Source organism: Lutzomyia longipalpis, chromosome 2 (assembly GCF_024334085.1).
Source record: "Lutzomyia longipalpis isolate SR_M1_2022 chromosome 2, ASM2433408v1".
In the NCBI taxonomy this organism is placed as follows: domain Eukaryota; kingdom Metazoa; phylum Arthropoda; class Insecta; order Diptera; family Psychodidae; genus Lutzomyia; species Lutzomyia longipalpis.
This window is the reverse complement of record NC_074708.1, coordinates 5649045-5669811: the sequence shown is the minus strand read 5'-3', so window position 1 is coordinate 5669811 and position 20767 is coordinate 5649045. Positions and strand designations below refer to the sequence as shown.

Below are 20767 nucleotides of genomic sequence, written 5' to 3'. Positions count from 1 at the left end.
TTAACCAGTCATGCGTGATTTTTGGGGACAAAGCACGAGGGGGCACCAATGGAAGGAATTCCTGTGTGTGTGCACCAGGGCCAGGAAGGCCAGGAATGCCAGTGGATGCAATGACAAATTTTTTTTTGGCAAAAGGGGCAGAAGGAGTTGCGCGGGGATTTGCTCGCCGTTTGAGATCGCGCCGCATGCGGAATAAAAACATTAAAAGGGACATAACAATAAAAATAACAAGAGAAATGGAAGCTGTGTGCAAAAAGAGGGTTGTTAATAATAAAATGAAATGTGTGAGGCGTGCAAGAAAAGAGAGATCCCTGCCGCTGATGGGTTTTGGCTCTTTGAACGATGAGGGAGCCTCGTCCCGCGAGAGTGATGAAATGCTTTATTTCATGACTCTGCCGGATTGCGAGGTATGCCCAAAAAGGCATCAGAATCTCTTTTTTCTCCCTCCCTCCCTCTCTCTCTCTCTTCCACTTGGAAATCTTCGCGGGCTCCCCTCACGTCGTCCCAGAAGAGCCTTCAATCACCTTTGCAATCCCCGCGCACCTTGTGTGCAGCATCGGGGTTACTCACTGTGTAGATACTACAAAAAAGGGCGCTCGTGGTTGACCACCGCGCCGGAGGAGCAGCACAAAGAGGAGCAGCGCAAAAATACAGAGAATTTCAAGTTTGGAAATGTCGCCAAAATTCAGCATTGCAATGGACTTTTAAATTGTCTCCATCTCTCTTTTATGCATCTTGCATTATTCACGGGAATTCTCCCAGCACCACTCAAAGTCCAGCGCTAACTTTCTTTGTGAAGATGAAGAATTGAATGCCCTGCCAAAAAGTTCTCCCTTTTTTTTGTTCGTCGTTTGTTTGTAAGCATTATTGTATTTTCCCAAGTTCCCTCTGCTCCCCTATATACGTGATCTTCTTGATTTTAATTCTTTTTTTTTTTGAGGAGGGGAATTTCTGGGAGAAATGTAAAGGAAATGGTTGAGTAAAGTAATTGGATGGGGTTTTGATGAAATGTCTTTGGGACTAATTAGACCGAAATTAACGTTTATCGGCAACCCTTTGAGTGTGGCCATTCGCAAGCACCACGCTGGGGCTTGTGGGTAAGAAAGTTAGTTTTTTCTTTCAGTTTAAATTGCAGGAAAATTGTTATACCTAAAAATTATTTGGTAAATGGTTGAGAATTTATCAAGGAATTATTTAATGTTTAATTAGCGAATTATTAAATTATTGGGATACGCGAATGAAATAGAATAGAATGATTCGCATGAAACATTATCGCGAATGTTTCATGAATTTAAAGTATTAATAACAAAAAGAAGACAAGTGACGTCACTGTATATGTACATTTTTGCGCAAATCTTTGGTGTCTTTTCCAGTTGACTTCAGAGGGAAATAGAAGGTCTCTTTGGCTCTATTTAATTTCTTTCTGAAAAATGCTTCATTTAGTGATCTTAATTGAATAAAATCAGTTCATTCTTTGACATAGAAATTCTTTTAATTTCCTGGAAATAAAATTTTTAAGGACTTCCTCCTAAGAAAATAATTCACACAACAACGCAAAATGCACAAATAAAATTCCCTAAAATGCAGGAAAGTCTATGAAAAATTTGTGGGATATAATTTAGGTGCAATCTCTCGTCGCACCAGCAGCTCATCATCATGTTGAAGAGAAAAAGGAAGCGCCACGTGAGGAAGTGCGAATGGGGTGTTCCAGAGAGACATACGCAGAAGAGATGATGCCCTGAGCCAGCAATCGTCATAAATATTCAAATGTTTATTTAATTGGCTGGGCGGCGCTCCGTATTGCCCTTCTGTGGCGCATGACCAACATCCCTGGAGGGCGCCTAATTCGCGTCATTCGCCCAATAATTCAGACCTCATTTTCCATGGCACCCAGGCGTGTGGATTGATTTCAATATGTGTGTGCAACGATGATGAATTGGGGAGCCCCAAATCCTCCCCCGTGAGCGGTGGCAATGTACAAAAATTGTTTGCTAATGAAATAATTTGCGGGCAATTTAAAAGGCATTAAGATGGCAAATTTGCACGCACCCCGAAGCATCTCTCCGCGTGGTTTTGGTCAATGATCTCCGCGTGCAGTGTGCAGATGGTGTGTGAGGAGTGTAGATGTGTCTGCGGGCATCTAATGATGATGACGCCGATGTTTGACAAAAAGGCGCCCAAATGAAATGAGAACAAAACATCCATTGGCTTATGTAACATGCGGATATGCGTCATAAATGCTCCGTTAGGCATCGGTGTTTGGCTTTTTTTTTCTGCAACTTTTGCACGGACAGGGCAGTAAAATGAGCTAGAATAGCGCAATGGGCATCGTAAAATACCACACTGCTGATTATGCTGAGTAGTGCGCCATGTTGATGAATGATGGATCCTTCGTGAAGACACACAAACACAAGAGACATCAACAGAGCAATAAGACAGAGAGAAGTTTTATGAAAAGATCACACGCGCAGTTTATAATATTTAGATTCCCTGGTAGATTGATCATCTCACTCTCATGGTTCATGCCAACGGGGGCCATGTGGCGATCTTGACCAGCACCAGAGCACCATGGAGAATTGAGATCGTATTCGTTTCACCAAACAGGATATTTATTTTGTATGATGATGACAAATCACCTCAATCGCCAGCAATTGTGAGACATGCTGATCCAATTTTAATCACTCCTTAAACTTACCTCAAACCATAGATGGATGAAAAAAATCCCAAGAGACCCAAGAATGATTCAATTTTGCGAAGAAATTGCACAATTTGCCAATTTTACAATGATTTCCGCTGAAAAAAAACAAAAGACTTCAACGCCAGAAACAACGAACCCGAAAAAAATCACTCCAAAAGAATTAAATTGAGTCAGTTTTCATTTCAATATGATTTTTATTTTTAAAAAAATGTTTCTCATAATGCAATAATCATCCAATTAAGAAATTATGTGTGTGTACAGCATAAACTAACTATTTACAGTGAGAGAATCGTGTCTATAGAGAGTGGATGCACTGAGAGAAAATTTAATTTTTACCCAAATTTATTCTTAAAATTTTATTTTTTTTTCTCATAGGTTTCAAAGTAATATTGGACAAATCAATGAAAGTTTTTCAAACAAAGATTTTCTCAGAATAAGAATTAAATTTTCTCTTAGTATTTTTGCAAAAAGGGAAAGGTTCTGAATTTTTGAAATTTCAATCTGGAAAAATGAAGAAAATTAAAAAAAAAATGAAACAAGAATATCAAATAATTCAACTTAAGTTCATTTTAATTCAATTTATGTTTTTTTGCATTGCCGAATTTTACTTTTTTCTCTAATTTTTCTGAGCTTTTCCTTCTTTTCTTAGAACTCAATTCATTTTTTAAAAATTCATAACTTTTCCGGCTTGAAATTTTCACCAACAGAGAACCTCAAAAATTCTTACGGGATGGAGAACAAAGCTAACAAGAGTTATGTACTTTCTTAATAAACTACACTTGGAAGAAAAATACAAAAAAGCACATTTTTTTTATTCTAAAATTCAGAAGAAAAGTGAAAACCCTACAACTTTACAATGCAAAGAATTTTTTTATTACGAATTTAGCTTTTTTTTTCCTAGAAAATTAAAAAAAAATCACATCAAAAATATATTTTAATTTTTTTCTACACATAAATTCGATGATTTTTCTTGCATCTTTCACACTCAATTAATTTTTTTCTTTAAATTTTTTTACCTAAATATTAGATAATTTTGGATTTAATTTAAATTTAAATATTTAAAGCGTTTTTTGGCCAAAACTTTTTGTATCAACTCGTCGAAGATTTTTCTTTTTTTTTCTTTTCCCAAAATCTCAATGCTCTGAAATTGTTTTTATTTTTGTCATTGTGCAAAAGGAAATTTCATTGAATGGAATGTAATATGTATTGTATATATTATTTTGTTCTCGAAAGAAAAAAAAATGAAGAAGAAAAAGGTAAAGTAACATCGTAACGTGAGATTACCATTATTATCTCCTACTAAACTATTATTGTTGAAGGTGCTTCATGTCCAGGGAGGGAATGATATATTTCCTAATATTTACTTTTTTTTCTTGTTTAGTCATAGTTGTTTTTTTTTTTGTTTCTTATATTAAAAAATATAATTCTTTTACTTTTTATAAAAAAAAAATCATAAATTAAAAGTCATCACATTTGATTATTTGTTAATGATACAATAAAAATATCTTAATATCTATGCGTTTTTTCCTCTATTTTTTCTTTACTTCCAAATGGGATTGTTGTGCCCGTGAATGGTGTATGTTGTGGTTGATGGGACAAGAAGAGGAAGAGGGGAATGGTGGATGACGCTAAAATGCTCATCATGGGAATTATGGGAATTACAACAATTTTCTCTCCCAAAATGTATTTCATTACATAAAAAAGTCACGACGACGGTGGAAAATGAACTTCTTTTTGCTCATACCTTCCACTTAGAGCCGCCATGGCCACTTCATGGGGTAATTGTTTGGAAAAATTGCTTCTTTATGTAGTTTTATGATTCTTTTTTATATCAAAATTGATTTGAAATGTTTTTTTTTTTAATTTAATTTAAAAAATAGAAAATTATTGAATTACTTTCAGGGAGATTTCCTCTCCTTATCTGGGAAATTTTCAATGACTAATGAAGGGAATAAGGGGTTCCAAAATTGCATGTTCTTCAGTGATTTATGCTGAGGAAATTTTTGCAAAGTCCTCAGAAGATATTAATTTAAATAAAACTGTTAAATCTTCAAGGGAAGAACACGCGTAATGTTATGATTAAATCAACTGTAAAATTAATGAGTGTGCGGGTGCGTGCGTGAGTCTGTCAATCTATGGATCACATATAACTTGAGCTTATGATGATTACAATCAACGATTGATATATAACTTAAACGATAAAACGTGGGACAAAGTATGTTACAAAAGACTAACTATTTATATTATTTATATATATAACGGAAGGAAATTGTGGGGGCGGGAGTATGGGGGGCATCAGCTAAATCGCTGTGTGGACTTACAAGGACGTCGGGGGGGAGGGAGCTCTGTTCAACTGTTGATCACACTCCCACCACCGAGTTGCGTGTGTGCCAGCATGAGGATGTCCTTTTTCTCCTTTGGAAATCGCAGCTCCCGACCGGCCAGGCGGGCAGTCTCTAACTCTCTCTCAGCCACAGCCAGCTCCCGGCCCAACACACCCGGATTCTCCTGTTCCCGGGCGATCCAGTCGAGTGCCATTTGGGCACGCATATCATCGTCCAGGGCACGATTGGAATAGTGGGCGACAACCTCTTGGCGTGAGCACTGCCGCTCCCGCATTGCCTTCAGTGACCCATTCCAGTGAAGTAGCTGAAATACCGTCATTAGCTCCTGAAATTCCAGCATTGTGCGCCCCTTGTTTGCCTCCAACATAAATCTGCGCATGGAAACAAAGATTTTAACCACAATTCGTTAAATTAATTATTTTTTTAAAGGGAGCTTATTCAGGCTTATATGGATTTTGGCTTAATTCGAGAAAACAATTTTGAATGAAAGCAATTCCCATTTCATTTTATCAGTTAAATATTAGTAAGAATAATAAAATATAAAAGAATTAAAACTTCAACGTTTTGATTTAAATTTTGAAACGATTTTAATGAAAAGATCGTGAGATTTTTTTGGGGGAAAATGTTAAGAAAAAAACTTACCGGAAGGCGCCAATTCCCGTGTCGGGTCCATCAGTACCCTCACCATCGCCACCTTTGAAGGAGGCTCTCGCTTCATTGACCGCCTTCTCAATGAAGTCATCACTTATCCGCCGGGAGGGATGCTCATTGAACACGGAATTCATGAGGGCGATTTTGGCGGAACTCCGTCGCGCCTCGGCTTTTGTGGGGCAATTCTGTTCAAAAATAAAACCCAAAATAAAATAAAAATTTTAAAAGATCACGAAGAATTTTCCTTTTAAATAAAAACGGTTAAACTCCATTTTTGTTTTACCTGAAAACTCCCAAAGCAACTTCCACCGGGGAGTGTAACGTAGCAAATGTAGGGTTGGCTATTCGATGGGACTGATTCGTAGATTACGAGGGCGCCGTTCTTCAGTTCAGCCCCACGCGACTGTTTCATCTGCCAGAATTCCTGAAGAGCCTCCACGACGTTTACTGCAAAATAAAAGGAGAGATTTTTGCCATGAGCCACACGATATTTTCTCGCACAAAGCCAGCCCAGAAATGCCATCGTGCGCTTTCTCTCGCGCGATTTTCGATGTCGTGTCGTGAAGCTTAAACTGTAATCTCGTGTGTCTCTCTATAGAGTCTTTTTGGGTTCTTTTCGATGGCTCTGCGTCTTTGATCTTTCGCCCTCGCACCACGCGGTTCCCTCGGCTTCTAAACGGCGTATAACATTACAATGAGAAGAGTGTAGAAAACACGCAATCCGGAATTATTAATGAATAAAAAAAAAGAATCTAACACAGCATTAAATGCTTAACTGTAGCACCAAATGATGAGATGCTGAAATACTTTGCAGACTGTTCGGCGGCGGGATTTTTTGAATAAAATTTGCATTTAGCTTTAATGTTCGTTGCTGAAATGGCTACAGGCCGCCATCTTTGTAGCGTCCTTTTTCAAAAGCCTCCTTAAGATATTTGAATTTAAATAATTACGTTAGAAAAACCGTCTCAGGCACAAATATCCAAAAAAAACCTAAAAGATTATTTCCTTAACGAGGTAAATTGTCGCTTCGCTCCAATTTACCTCGCCCCGCTTCGCGGGGATTTGTTGCGCTTCGCGCAAATTTTAGAGAGAAAATAAAATGTGATGGTTTAAAGGCAGATTTGGGCCACTTATCGATCCCAAAAGAAAAAATTTCCAAAGAGAAGAAATCATTTTCATACAACACTTTAGGCGCCAAATTCAAAAATTTGCAAAAACTGCATGAAATCTCTATGGGGGCTACCTGAAGGGGGGCTTTGGGGGGAAAATGGATACGGCTATCTGAAACGGCCTGTTATAAGGAGCCTCTGTACCAAATTTCATCGCGATCGGACAAACGGTGTGGATTTGTATAGAAAAGTCGGAACGACGATTACCAACAAACAGGCCTTTCTTTATTATATAGATGGGAAGCTCTCATCGAACGAAAAAGAAGAAAAATTGCAAAGAGAAGAAATCATTTTCATACAACACTTTAGGCGCCAAATTCAAAAATTTGCAAAAACTGCATGAAATCTCTATGGGGGCTACCTGATGGGGGGCTTTGGGGGGAAAATGAATACGGCAATCTGAAACCGCCTGTTATAAGGAGCCTCTGTACCAAATTTCATCGCGATCGGACAAACGGTGTGGATTTGTATAGAAAAGTCGGAACGACGATTACCAACAAACAGGCCTTTCTTTATTATATAGATTAACTTTCCGTTTGTGCTAAATCGCTTTGCTGCGCGAGTTTGAAGAATGGAGCTAGCGAGCACCCCAGAAAATATGATGGATAAAGAAGCTATATAATGTATAATACAAACGAAGGATAGAAGAGAGAAAGAAGAGATGCAAAGAAGGAGATTTGTGAATCCCACGCTCTAAAAATAGCAAAAGAAGCTATTGAGTGGAGCCACATCCATTCATCACGCAGAGGTACAAACAAAAACTCATCTGGGCAGACACAATAAGCCTCCAGCTATGACTTCTGAAATTATTCTTTGGGCTCCTATTCGCTTCCCCTGGCACCAGGGAGAGAGAGCACACGATCCCCATCCGTGTGAAATATGACCTCGGGGACGGGGTCCCGATAGTCCCGAACCCGTCAATTTCCCTTTTTCTTCTTCTCTCACAGCAGACACCCAAATCACGGATTAATTGGCATCCGCACGGAATCACGGAATACAACAACTGAATCACACTGCACAACAGCAGCAAAATGTCTGGGACTCAGGTGATTGCCGACTTTTGATCTCGTGCCTGTGCAAAAAAAAGGCTTCTCGTTTCGCAAAGTGAATGATTGTGAAATTTTTGTGGCACAATTCTTCATGTTTCTCGCATTTCACACAGAAATGTGGTGAAAAATTCAAAAGTTTGCTCGATAAACTGGATTAATTGAGATTAAAGATTAGAATAGTGCAGTCTTTGATGGGAGAGGGAGGCGGAATAGTTGGCGCCTTAATAAATTTTCCATTTGCTATCGCATAAAAATCACGCTATTAAATTAGCTGGAGATATATACTGTCAACTGGGGTGAAATGGAAAAGCGACTTTAATTCAACATTCTTCTTAATATTTTGTATCAAAAAATCCATCTATCTATCTATCTAATAGTTGAATAAATAAATAAAAGCTTAAATAAATTCTGTTAAAAAGTTTAAAAAAAAAATAGAAAAAATAATTCTAGCAAAGTATTCTGAAGAAAATGAATGTATTCAAAAGCTGGAAGATCAATATTTTTCTTAAAGTTCAAAATATAAAAAAAATATACAATTTTTGACCTTTTAGAATAAAATTAGTTATTTTTATTGATATAAAATATAACATCATCATCACTATGGTCAAATAGCACAGTGCTCAACAACTTGGGCTATTAAAATATAGGTAACAAGAAAAATATTTTTTAGCTCTATTTAGAAATTAGATTTTTTGCTTTTTTAAGTTCTAGAAATTCAATTTTCTACATATTCTAATTCTTGGAATCTTTTAATTTCTGCCTTTTCTTATTCAAGAGAATTAAATTCCTAAATTTTCTAGATCTAGAAAAATAAATTTCTGTTTTTCTTTTAAAGAAAGATTTTTTTTAGTTCCTTTAGTCCAGATGAAAAGTTTTTAAAGAATGTTTTAATTTCCCTTAATTAATAAAAAAAAATCATTCTTCTTGTTAGAAAATGAATAGAAAATAATTTTCTAGTTCCTCCAGTTATATAAAAAAATCAGTATTCTTTTTGATAAAGATTAATTCATATTTTAATCCTAGTTTAAGAATTTTCTTAAATTGATTTATAGAAAATCTCTTTAATCTTTCTGGAAAAAAAATTCTAATTGATGAAAAAGTCACTGAACGTCCCCTAAAATTATGACTAAAATGTTCTTTAACTATCTATTGATTCCATTAATTGCAATGAAATAAATTACTTAAGTACGAGTGTTCAGAGAATTTTGAGCCTTCGAGTTGGATTTTTTCTTACGGAATAAAATACAAAAAGCTCAAGATAATAACAGTGACAGGCATTTCTGCATGGAATTCTTTTAGTTAGTTAAACATGCAATCTAATGACCAATCTGCAACTTGCAGAGAGCATCAACCATCATTAGAATGTCATCAAAATAAACTTTGATTGACTTCTGCTGCAGAGATGATTTTCTAAAAATTCCATCCTTTTCACCAGAAGGTGAATTAAAACGCCATGCCCATTGCCGCTCTGATATGTATTCATTTTGAGTAATGATTTTTTAATATGATCCTCGGGGGCGTCATTGTGCACACATCCTCCATCATTTGCACCGTACTCAAGTGGCTCCTTGGGTGCCTCTACCACAAGCAATGACTGCGGTGGTAGAGGCTCCACGTTGGGGCAAAGTTGCACATTTGAATTGAATTGTGACTAATGATAGGAAAAAGTGCTCTTGCTCGTGATTTTTCTCTGCATTTTCAGCACTCTGATGAACATTTAACCCACACTCTTGTGCCAAGCAAATAATAGGCATCACTGGATGCAGAGATCGAGCAGGAAAAAAAGGGAATCTTCAGCAAAAAAGAAGGATAAAATGCAAACTTGGACGTTATATCGTGGTGTCTCTATTTTGGTCCCTATACTCCATCATGCTGCCCTATTTTATCTTGAGAGTAACAGCGATTTTTCATCTCTTATTCATGATATCTTTTTAGCCAGCAACATTGTTGCCCATAGAGAGGAGTTGCGCATGTGGAAGAAAGGGAATTAATTCCGCAAGAAGATGAAAATGCAAACCAATTCAGTATGGCATCGATATAAATCACGTGAGTGTGTTTCACTCTCTAAACTTGCTTTTAATTAAACACGACACACATGTGGAGGAATCCACAAGAACTTCCACAAATTGGGTGCTGCTCTGTGTGCGCACATATCCTGTCTCCCTGTCAGGGAAAGCTCCTCATGGAGCACTTTACAAAAGAAACAAAAAAAAAAAAACGAAATATCGTGATGATGAGAGGTTCTTGTGGAGGTTCCTCAATCTCTTTCAAGAGTCCCCATCATTTGTTGAGATTTTAGCTGAAATGAGTTTTATCCGGGTATGGCAACATTGTATAATATGGGCGCAAATATGTGGCCAATGTGGAAGGACTTTGATGAATTTCACTCAATTAATAATGCGGATTGAGTCAAAATATTGAGTGCAGAGAGGTTGGAGCTCACAAGAGGTGCTCTTTTGCGCGCCAGGAAAGTCAATTTCGACATTGCGTTTTTTTGTTTGCTGCACATAACACCATCATACCATTCCATCCTCTCTGTACCCATAACGAGCTTTAAAAGGCCAAGAAGAAGCAAACAAATGGAGGAGAAAAAAAAAAGGTTCGAAGATGCCAAAATGATTCATATGGAAATGGCATGACTAAGAGAATAATTCAATATCGACGCATACAGAAAATATTGTTACAAATTTCTCGTGTCGATGGAAGGAAGAAAACAAGAATCTCCTTCATGTCTCTTCAAGGGGTCACCAATTAGCTGGGTGAGGAGACTACAAAGTGAAGAGGGGGATAAGGAGAAAATTTGTCGTGGGTGTTGAGGAACTTATAGATCCTCGTTGGGTGTGAGATGAGTAAGAATGGAAAATGAATCCTCAAGGGAGGTTCATTCAGTCAGAGTGGTGTACTTAAATCATTTAAAATTATCTTTTTTGCTCTTATTGATGATAAAAGAAATTTTCTTATTTTAAAATTAACTTTTTGGATCCAGTAAGAATTAAGCACAGTAGTAGTAAAATTTAATAAATAGAAAAAAAAATTATAAATTAGACTTTATGAAGAATTAAAAATATTAAATTGATAAAGATTGAAAGCCAAAATTGATACCAAATTATTTGATGTAGAATTTCCAAAATCAGAACTCAGAACTTTATTACGATTTTACGAGTTTTTAAAAAAAAAATTAACTCGTCTTCTAACGTTTTTATTAATCTTCTTTTATTTTTTACGTAATTCTCTGAATTTTTTGATTGTTTTTAACCAATTGAAGTCTTTTATACTACTCAAGTAGAATCTGATGGAATGTTTTAAATTTTTGGTGTTCTAGGAAAATTCCTTCCGATTGCGTCAGCCAAGGGACGGTAAGTCAACCCAAACGCATCCTTTCAATTTTGGGGCCAAAGCTTTCGACGCTTCTGTGGGTCTTCCTCAAGGGTCAATTGTGTCTTTGTTTGGGAAAAGAAGATCCCAGATCTGAAAAAAGAGAATCCCCCTGCATAAAAATCCGCATGATCACCAAAACTAGACGTTTGACGATTCCCAAACAAAGACACAATTGACCACTGAGGAAGACGCACAGAAGCGTCGAAAGCTTTGGCACCAAAATTGAAAGGATGCGTTTGGGTTGACCTACCGTCCCTTGGCTGACGCAATCGGAAGGAATTTTCCTAGAACACCAAAAATCTTTTATACTACATTTTATTATATTTACGTCACTTTTATCTAAAATCTTGCCAAATCCGATTCTCAAAAACGTTTTTTAAAGTTCTTATGCATCTTCTACCTTTCACATCTTTTCTGTCTCTTGAAATTTAAACTTAAACAGAAATTTAATTAAAAAAATCTAATGAAACCTATAATTTCTCAATTACAAGCCAAATCAATCAATGCGTGTGGTGTACAAATTTCTCAACGACTTGCCATCACCTTTACATCCCTTGTTCACCAAATTGTACCCGCTTTCCAACCGGAGTAAATCGCGCACCGCAGACAAGGTGAGCACATTAATTTATTGTTAAATGCACATATCACTGCGCAGTGCGTTCATACCATCATAATTTACTAATAACTTAACTTTTATGTCACATCCCAAGTGCCTACGCCTTGCGGTATCACATTGTGATGAGAGATCGCGCGATCTCTGTGCGACAAAGAGGGATCCACGCAGCTGTGCTAAAGCTTCTTTTTTTTTCGTTAACTTCTTCGCAAACCGCCGAAGAAATTCATCTGACCTCAAACTCCATATTTCAGATGATGTCGCATAGCTCAGAGTTTTATCCACGCGACATTTCCGGATTTTGTAGTGGAGTGCGCGAAAATTAGATGCGAGCCGATTTGCAAGCAACTTTGGCAAAAGGAGCGTGGGTAAAAAGAAAATTTGCCGTATGTCGTAGATTTTCTCCCACCGCAGACGCTTATCTTTAGATCTTCTGCGAACGGTCAAGAAGTTGGTGCGAAAGAACTTTTTTTTGTGGTATTTTGGCCAAATCATCGATCGCATTTGGTCAGCACACCTCAATTTCCCACCAACAACTTGACACAGAAGAACTTCTTTTCCAGTTTATCGGAACGTTCGTTTTTTTTTTGCTAAAGTCTTTTGCTGAAGTTTCTTGCGAACGTCTTGAAGTCAATCAAATTGGGGAATCTCCCCTCAAATGGAAGGCATGCTGCAACATTGTTGCTAAGTGCTGAATCACATTCATGCATTATGTTAATGAAGAAGTGGATGGATTGAGAGAATATCTCAAATTTATCGTTTCTCTCTCTAAATGTTCTCTTTTATACACCATATTCCATTTGTATTAAGTCATTTTCAGTGGACAGTGTGCGTGCAAAGTTTGCAAAAAATCGTTATGAAATTAAATTTTTTTTTAAGAAAAATCACAAGAGTTATAGACGTTTGACAATTTTCTTCATAGCTTCATAGATAACTTTTGAAATGATCTTTTGAATAAAACTAGGTAACTTTTTTTCTGAAGAAACATTTTTAAAAAACAAATTCAAAAAAACAACAAAATTGTACAAACTTCTTTACAAAATATTTTTCTTTCCACAAAAATAAGTAAAATGTTGAATATTTAAGCGGCAAAATAAATCTTACCGCGATAATCTCCATCATCGTAGATTCCTGATACAGGTGGCACTTCCCAATAGGGTTCTTCCGGATACACCATCATTGTTGGGATGGATAAATTAATTTATTTTTTTTGCACGACGAAATGTGATATTTTTTTGGGGAGATGTGAGAAAACAAATATGTGTGGTTTTTTTTTCGTAGCTGAACCCGACAAGATAACACACACAGAAATGAAATCTACGAAAGAGAAAAGAGAGTGCTGAGCAGAAGGAATAAGAAAAAAAAGCTATGAATGTATATAGGAGAGACAATCTGGAGATGATCACCAAGATTGGGAAATGAAGAAGAATTTCTTCGACAGAGCGCCATACATAGAGATAGAGAGAAGCTGGAGGATGAATTAATTGAGTAGTTTAGGCAGAAGAAATTAATTTCTAATTTAATGTTTTAGGTATATTCCGAATGTCTTTGGAGAGATTCTTTTTTTTGTTCATTGGGAGGTGGAGGTATGCTGATGAAGGGAGATGGCGATGAAAGATTTATTGTGGATTGGTCCCCAAGCACCATGATAATTAATCAGGCAATTATCTCTAACAAATATCTCGGGGGCAGAGATGCAAATTGACGCAATATAACGAAATAATTAGATCTCCGCGAGGTGGGGGCATTTTTGTTCCCGATTGAGGTTTGGTGTGAGGCGAAACTTTGGAATTAAATTGAGATTAATGACGTCTTAATGGTAAAATTTCATGTCACTGCATCATTTGTGGATTTGTGGTTCGCCTCCATATGTGCAATTATGATTTCACGGGATGTGCCAATGCTCTTGATCGCACCAACTTCTCGGAATGATCATCATTGTGCGATCACCAAACTATACATAATGCCAAAGCAATCAAGCCTTCTCATCCCCCCATATGGGTTTGGTGGAGTGGATTGCGGGCTCTCCTTGCGGGCACATTTAATTTTTGCACATTATATACAATTTCTTGCCAACTCACAGCTCCCCCAGATGATCGTGCACTTCTTTGCACACCGTGAGATCATTCCTTTTGCTGCCAAAGAATTTCCATCTGAGAGAAAATTCTTTCAATCTCTCTGTGTCAGCAAATTTCCTCGCCCCCGTCCCCCGATTGTTTCGCCACAACCACCACCATGCGGCGATTTTGTGCAGAAAAGTGGCGTAAAATTTCAAATTGATCACCACGGTTCTGCTTGGTGGAGATGAGGATATTAAGAAATATAAATGCTAATAAAATTCTTAGCGTCACACGATTAAGATGTTTGGGATTGAATTTTTGCATAAATTAGCCTGTCGATTTGTATATACGTTGCTCTTTCACTCTTTGGGTGCTATATGCTGGGATCTTGTGTGCCTCATTCCTCCATCTTATATACATTTGTATATCCCAGAGTTGATCATTTTGCGATTGAGCACACCACCAAAACACATTCGAATGGGACAAAGAGCTCACAGGTGGATTAATTGAAGCCACACCGAGGCAGGATATTTTTCTTTCTCTTTTTTTGCAGCAGCAATCGTTGGGATTTTTTAAAAATGAATCATTCATTTTATTTTTAAAATTCATATCAATATTTAGGAGAGATTGGGGCTCATAGAGAAAAATAGACAATCGTATATCGCTGAGATTTTTTCAACTCCTTATCTGATATTATTAGTTAAAGTGAATAAATATTTAAGAAAAAAACTTCTTAAGAAATTATGTTTTCTTTTAATAATTAAAAAAAAATCAAGACGTATTTAATTCGTTAAGAAAAATATTAAGAATTCCGTCATTTGGGGTGAATATGGATCGTCATCCTTTAAAAGTAAATTATGAGGCTCTTAATCTATCCATTCCATCCATAGAAAAATATTTTTTATATATTCTTTAAGTTTATCTTTTAATCTTAGTTTTTTTTTTGTATTATGCTTAGACGGGTAATATGAGAGTTATATTAGCAAAATAATTGTAAATGTTTTCGCATTCTGTAAAGCATATGTATTCTAAGACTTAGATTGCCTATTTATACTTTTTTAGAAGATTTGTGAAAAAGAAAATTTAATGTTTTTCATTGAACGACAATTGAATGATTTTAAAAGTATCAATTTTTATATGTAAAAAAGTGCCTAATTATCTATGAAACAAATACATAATAATAAAAGTATCAACTCCAAAGTTCCAATGAAATTTAATCAAAAAATCAAAGCTTTTTCGTTATTTTTCTTTCAAATGCGAAATAAATATAAAATTCGATAAGCTCAACGACCCAATTCATCCCCTTTCTCAAGAAAAACTCTTTGTAACATTCAAAGAAAATGATTTTAAAAATTAAATTAAAATATCGCTAACTGTTTACTTATTCACCCCTAATAAAAGATACAGAAGAATCCTAGTTAAAAGGAGTTTTTGACCTATTAGAATCAAGTAAGAAAAATAAAATTCTGACCTATTTCGTATGAGATTTAATGCAGAAGCATCTTACTTATTTCATGCTACCTATGCAATTTTCTTTAGTATTGCATTTGAGAGCAAGAAAAAAAAGTTAAAAAAATATAATGTAATAAAATAAGAAAGAATCAAAGCTATAAAAAGAACAAGATCCCACCAATATGTGTGAAACCCCATTGATGGTGTCTCTGCATCTTTGTGCAGCAATCTTCACGATGGTTTCGCGTCTTTGTTCTGCACACACGAGGAGAGTGGAACGTTTTTTTTGTCTTCTTCTTCATCTGAAGATATGTTGGCGAGCACGATCATTGGCCCAAAAAAGTCGGGGTGATGTCTTGCACAATTATATACAAAAAAAGTCCAGACCATAATGGTTTTTTTTTGGCCAAAAAACAACCTCAATCTTCGCGACCCCGTGCGATTACTTTTATTGGTTTCACCGCTCGTGCTCCCAGGTGACGTGGTCCGGGTCGCATCTCTCTCTTGAAAGTTCTCCACCATATTATATGTGGAGTTTGATGTTTGGGATGGTAAGTGGGAGATTATTGGAGCATTGAACCTTAGAATTGATTTCCGTTTTAGAGGCGTAATACTTTTCTGGTTTCGCAACGCTCTCATGGGTTCGCCTCTGCTCTTTGTATGTGATTATAAAGAGACGACGATACGAAGATGCGATGGAAGAGGAGCAAAGAAGAACTTGCAAGAAGGGGACCTGTTGAGTAATTTAGTGGTTCACTTGTCCTGCATATTATTATTGTTGCCCCGGAGATGGCAGTGTGTGTGATTTGGGGTTCTTCTCGCTGAGCCATGGCGCGCGAGGTGGCTTCCACACTTTCGGCCACCAACTCACACCGTGGCTGGCTGCGGAGCACAAGGAGAGCGGGAGGTGCGCGCGGATTTCTTTGCAATCGCACCCAGCCACAAACCAACACTGCTGAGACCTTTCCGTGCTACGAAATGGCATTCCAGCTGGAATGCTTTATTTTCTGTGCAGTTGCACCAAACATGTCCACAGTGACGATCGCACAGAGACGCGAAAGCCCCCTCCCCCCCACCCCTTCTCCAACGTCCCGTGGTGGGTAAGCTACCTATAGTATGGATGCCTGCGCAACACTACTCCACATATCAACCCATGTTGCATCCATAAATCCCACAATTTTGCCCCACGGAAGCCTCAATCGGAAACATACAAGCCGTGGCGCATACGGATTAGCGGTGGGACAAGCACAAAAGGGGGAGGTCAGCACAAAGAAAGCCCAAATGAAGCTAAAAGCAAACAACAGCAGTATACATTGGTAGTAGGATGATTGCGCGTATGAGAAATGATGGGGGAGAGCATCTATGCTATATGCAGTCTGTGTCACTCATTTACTCAGTCCGTCAGCAGGATTTGGACTTTTCTGGCACACAGAGATGATGTGGCGGACACAGGATGGGGCACACAGGGCGCACTTTTCACAACACAACAACAACAACAAATGATCTCTCTTTACTGGAGGACAAAAAGTATAGGCACCGTTCTCACAGGTACGTCACAACGCGCTCGAAACATTTAGGAAACTAAAAGAAGTTTTGTGAAGTGCTCACACAGAGTCGCTCAAGCTACCTTTACCTCCTGCACCACGTCTACCACGTCTTGGACACCCGGGTACCATCAATGCTTCCCTGTCCCACACACCATGGGCAGCAGTAGTGCGAGTGAGATACGCTAAAGCTCTTGGCCAGGTAAAGACGATGTATAACGTAATGTCTGTATTGGTGAAATCGTGGCTTTTATCTCTTTTTCGCCATTTACTTCTTCACTTTCAAACACTCAGTGTGAGATGGATTTTAGGCAAAATATTACACACAACTCTATTCTCGCATCTCTTTGCAGAGGAAGCCTCCATGTTGGTCGCGATACCCCAAATAGATTTCAATCTTTTGGGAACATCAGGTCATCATTGTTGAGTCACATCCGAAGTTTGAATTTTAGGAATCAATTTACCAGCAAATTGGCATGAGAATAAGATCCTTGATTGTCCCTGAACTCCTCTGTTCACAAGCATAGTTACATATGTAGCATGGGAGGCTATATGTAGCAGAAAACCACTTTGCTCCAATCGCCAAAGTGATTGAATTATTGTCCCAGGAACTGTACACAAGAGAGCAACAGCTCACAACCACAAACATCCACCAAGTGGTCCATTCTGACATGCAATCGCAGTTTCAGCACACCAAGCACGTGCACCTTAGAATGGGTCATCCCGTGCGCCTGTAAGGTGAGCATGAAGACCATGCCAAAGACCGTAAGGGAAAATGATCAATGTGTGTTGACTTTGTTAGATGGTGGAACAAGATCAGTGGCTTCGGCTGGTGGCTTCGTGTGCGCAAAAGAAAGACAAAGTCCCACACGAGAAGCTAGAGCGAGGAGCTACACGAGCAACACAAGAGCACCTCATCTAGAGGTGAGCGATCGCTGGTTGTGCAAAAAAAAAAAAAACGAACAAGCCAATATATGCGCCCAAAATAGCCTCCCGATCTCGAGTGCACTGGTAATATTTGGGAGAGACAGGACGTTATGCAAATGAGGAGTGAAAACATGGATCGAGATGTATACAACCCTTTGTCCGGGGCCGCGTGGTAGCTGGGCATGTCTCGTTGAAGGAGGTACCTACCTACCATTCAAAAAAAAAAACACAGAAAGAACCCACTCTCATCAAATATTTGCTCGCACTTCGGTGCGTTATTTGAACTGGATTTTTTGGGCATTTCTTGGCGACCGCAGCAGGTAAGCTAACACATGTTCGGGACTCTCTAATCAACTGTTGGAGGTCTTGTAAATAACCAATATACCCTTCCATCCACAATCTGCTAATTGCAATTGTGTCAATAGTCATAAAAGAAGGCGCACGGATGGGGAACCAGAACCCATGGAGAGATCACAAGTGCCAGTGGCCAGAGTTGAGAGGGAACAAATTCAAATAGATTTTATTCTTTTATCAAGAGTTTCTGGAAAAAATCAAATTTTACAATTTATGTGATTTATGTAGAACTTATTTAAGAAAATAAATTATAAATTTTTATTTATTTTAAAATTTTTTTTAATTTTATTTTCGGTTCAAAAGATCAATTAAGGTTTGATTAAAAGAGTTAAATTTTTAAAAGGGTTAACATAAGTTGACTTACTACAAGAAAAGAGGAAATAAAGCACAAAAATTCTTAAACGAAAAATTAGGCAAATCACATTTTCAATTAATCGATAGAAAATCAGAAAAATTCAAAAGAAATTGTTTTGAACATAAGTAGATTAAATAAATAATTAAAAATTAATTTTTTTTTCTTTTTGGTAAACTTTTCTGTGAACTAATCAGGCACTCAAAATGAATGATCTTCTTTACAAAAAGAAACGTTTAAAAATCTGAAAATTCGTTAGATAATACAAAAGTAAATTCTATTCTCAATTTAAATCAAGAATATATTAATTTGTTTATTTTAAGTATGGTATTAATGGCCAAGAAAAATCTAGGAAATAAGTTTGCTGTCAACTGGAGTAAATTAGATTGAAAAAAAAATCATAAAATTCTTCAAAAATCAAATATTAGAAAATTAGGAGTAGCAGTTACAACGTTTAAGCTTTTGAAGTGAAGAAATAATTTTAGAATAATTTAGATCATAATTCAGAACACAGCTCTTTTAACTCCAGTTAACGGTACTACTTGCTGGAAAAATAAATTCTAATAAATTGCTTTAAAAAAATAATAATTTCCACAAAATATATTTCCCTCTGAGAGGATCTAATGAAGCTGGGGCTACATGATGGCAAACCCTATTTCGCAGTCATTCGTAAATAGAATTTATTCAGCTCATAAAGTATAGCATAAGGCAGTTTAGTATGAGATGGTATGCAATGATGCCCGAGAGAGCATAGATTATAATTTACAAGTAAAGATTATTGTTATCTACGTTGCATTGATGTACATCAACTCTGTTCCGGCGGAGTTAAGCACCAAGAAGTGAGAATGTGTCAGAGAATTTAGAGAAGTGCATAACATTTGAGAATTAAGAGTTGGAACATTTCCCTATGGCGTGTCGTGTGTGTGTTGTTATAAAAGAAGTGCAAGAAAGCAAACACACCACACATTGGAGAGCCCTCCAACGGTTTAATCAAATGGTCACCTCACCACAAATTACATACAATATTTATATGGCGAGCCAAAGAATGCGATTGAAATTATCAAACAAATTATCGATTCACGCTGGAATAAAATGCACTGCGGTAGTCCTTCGTCAAGATGGGAAATCCTCTCTCGCTCTGTGTAGGTTTCATGTATATAGCAACAGCATAGCATGGCGATCTGGGTGCCGCGCGATGATTGTTGCTCAAATGCCCATCCACACCGGAGACACTCTTAATGTCTTCATAAGGCAATCTTATTAACGGCCCCAAACCCACTAAACTCCCCAACCACTTCACCTTGGTGTCACCGCGAACCAAATAAACACGCTACTTTATTTTGCTTACTTGGAACCACTGTGTGTGCACTCATCTCGTACCCGAGAGATCTTCATAATCCCAATGCGTGGTGGAGATGCAATATTCTCGCAAAAGGCACGCGAGGGGGAGGGAAACCGACAAAAGGTGCGCAACAACGCGCAAACCCATTTACCAGCCCCTCCTGCGTGCACAGTGCAATTACCCTATGTGGGTGATGACCACATGGGGCATCATAGGAAATGGCTGTGTGGCAATTGGCTGCATCAACTGTCGCCTATGGGGCCTAAGAAAGTGCAAATTACCGCATAAAGCTGCCCGGCAGTACCGATTGTGGAGATAGGGGGTAAATGCCTTGCATTGCTTATAAGGAGGAAATTGAGCAATTTTTCGCAATTTCCCCCATCTTCCACTAAATCACGAATTAATTGGAATTTGTCGTATTGCAGATGGCACACATGTATTGCCATGCAGTAGATGCACTTTATTGTATGATTTCCAACTATGACTTTATGCTTATAATGTTTATATTCCCATGGGTGGTCTCAACATTATTTTTTTAAAAGATTTAAATATTCTTCTTTTAGTTTTCTAAAGAAGTGGAATTGCAACGAATTTTATTCTATTTATTATTCTCTTTTAATTTAATTAAAGAGATTAAATTGTTACCATAATTGTGAATTGAATTGAGAGAACCGACCCATAGGGAAGCAACTTTAAGAAAACAGAAAATATATACATCCTCGTGAAGCAAAAATCTCATTCCCACAACTGTTGCTCTTAAACTCCCCTCAAAGAGGTGCCGTGCATTGACACCCAGCAATTGCAATTGAATATCGATCATCGCAATGCAATAT

General features: G+C 37.4%; 1 protein-coding gene across 1 annotated transcript; it reads right to left on the bottom strand.

The window, feature by feature from the left end:
* Positions 1–2872: 2872 nt before the first annotated feature.
* Positions 2873–17003, bottom strand: LOC129788806 (protein limb expression 1 homolog). Its single transcript, XM_055825140.1, has 5 exons — positions 16809–17003; positions 13008–13220; positions 5978–6141; positions 5686–5879; positions 2873–5414 (listed from the first exon to the last, which is right to left on the bottom strand). Exons 2-5 carry the CDS (start codon positions 13081–13083, stop codon positions 5048–5050), a joined length of 801 nt encoding a protein of 266 aa, XP_055681115.1. The 5' UTR covers positions 13084–13220; positions 16809–17003; the 3' UTR covers positions 2873–5047.
* Positions 17004–20767: the final 3764 nt, after the last annotated feature.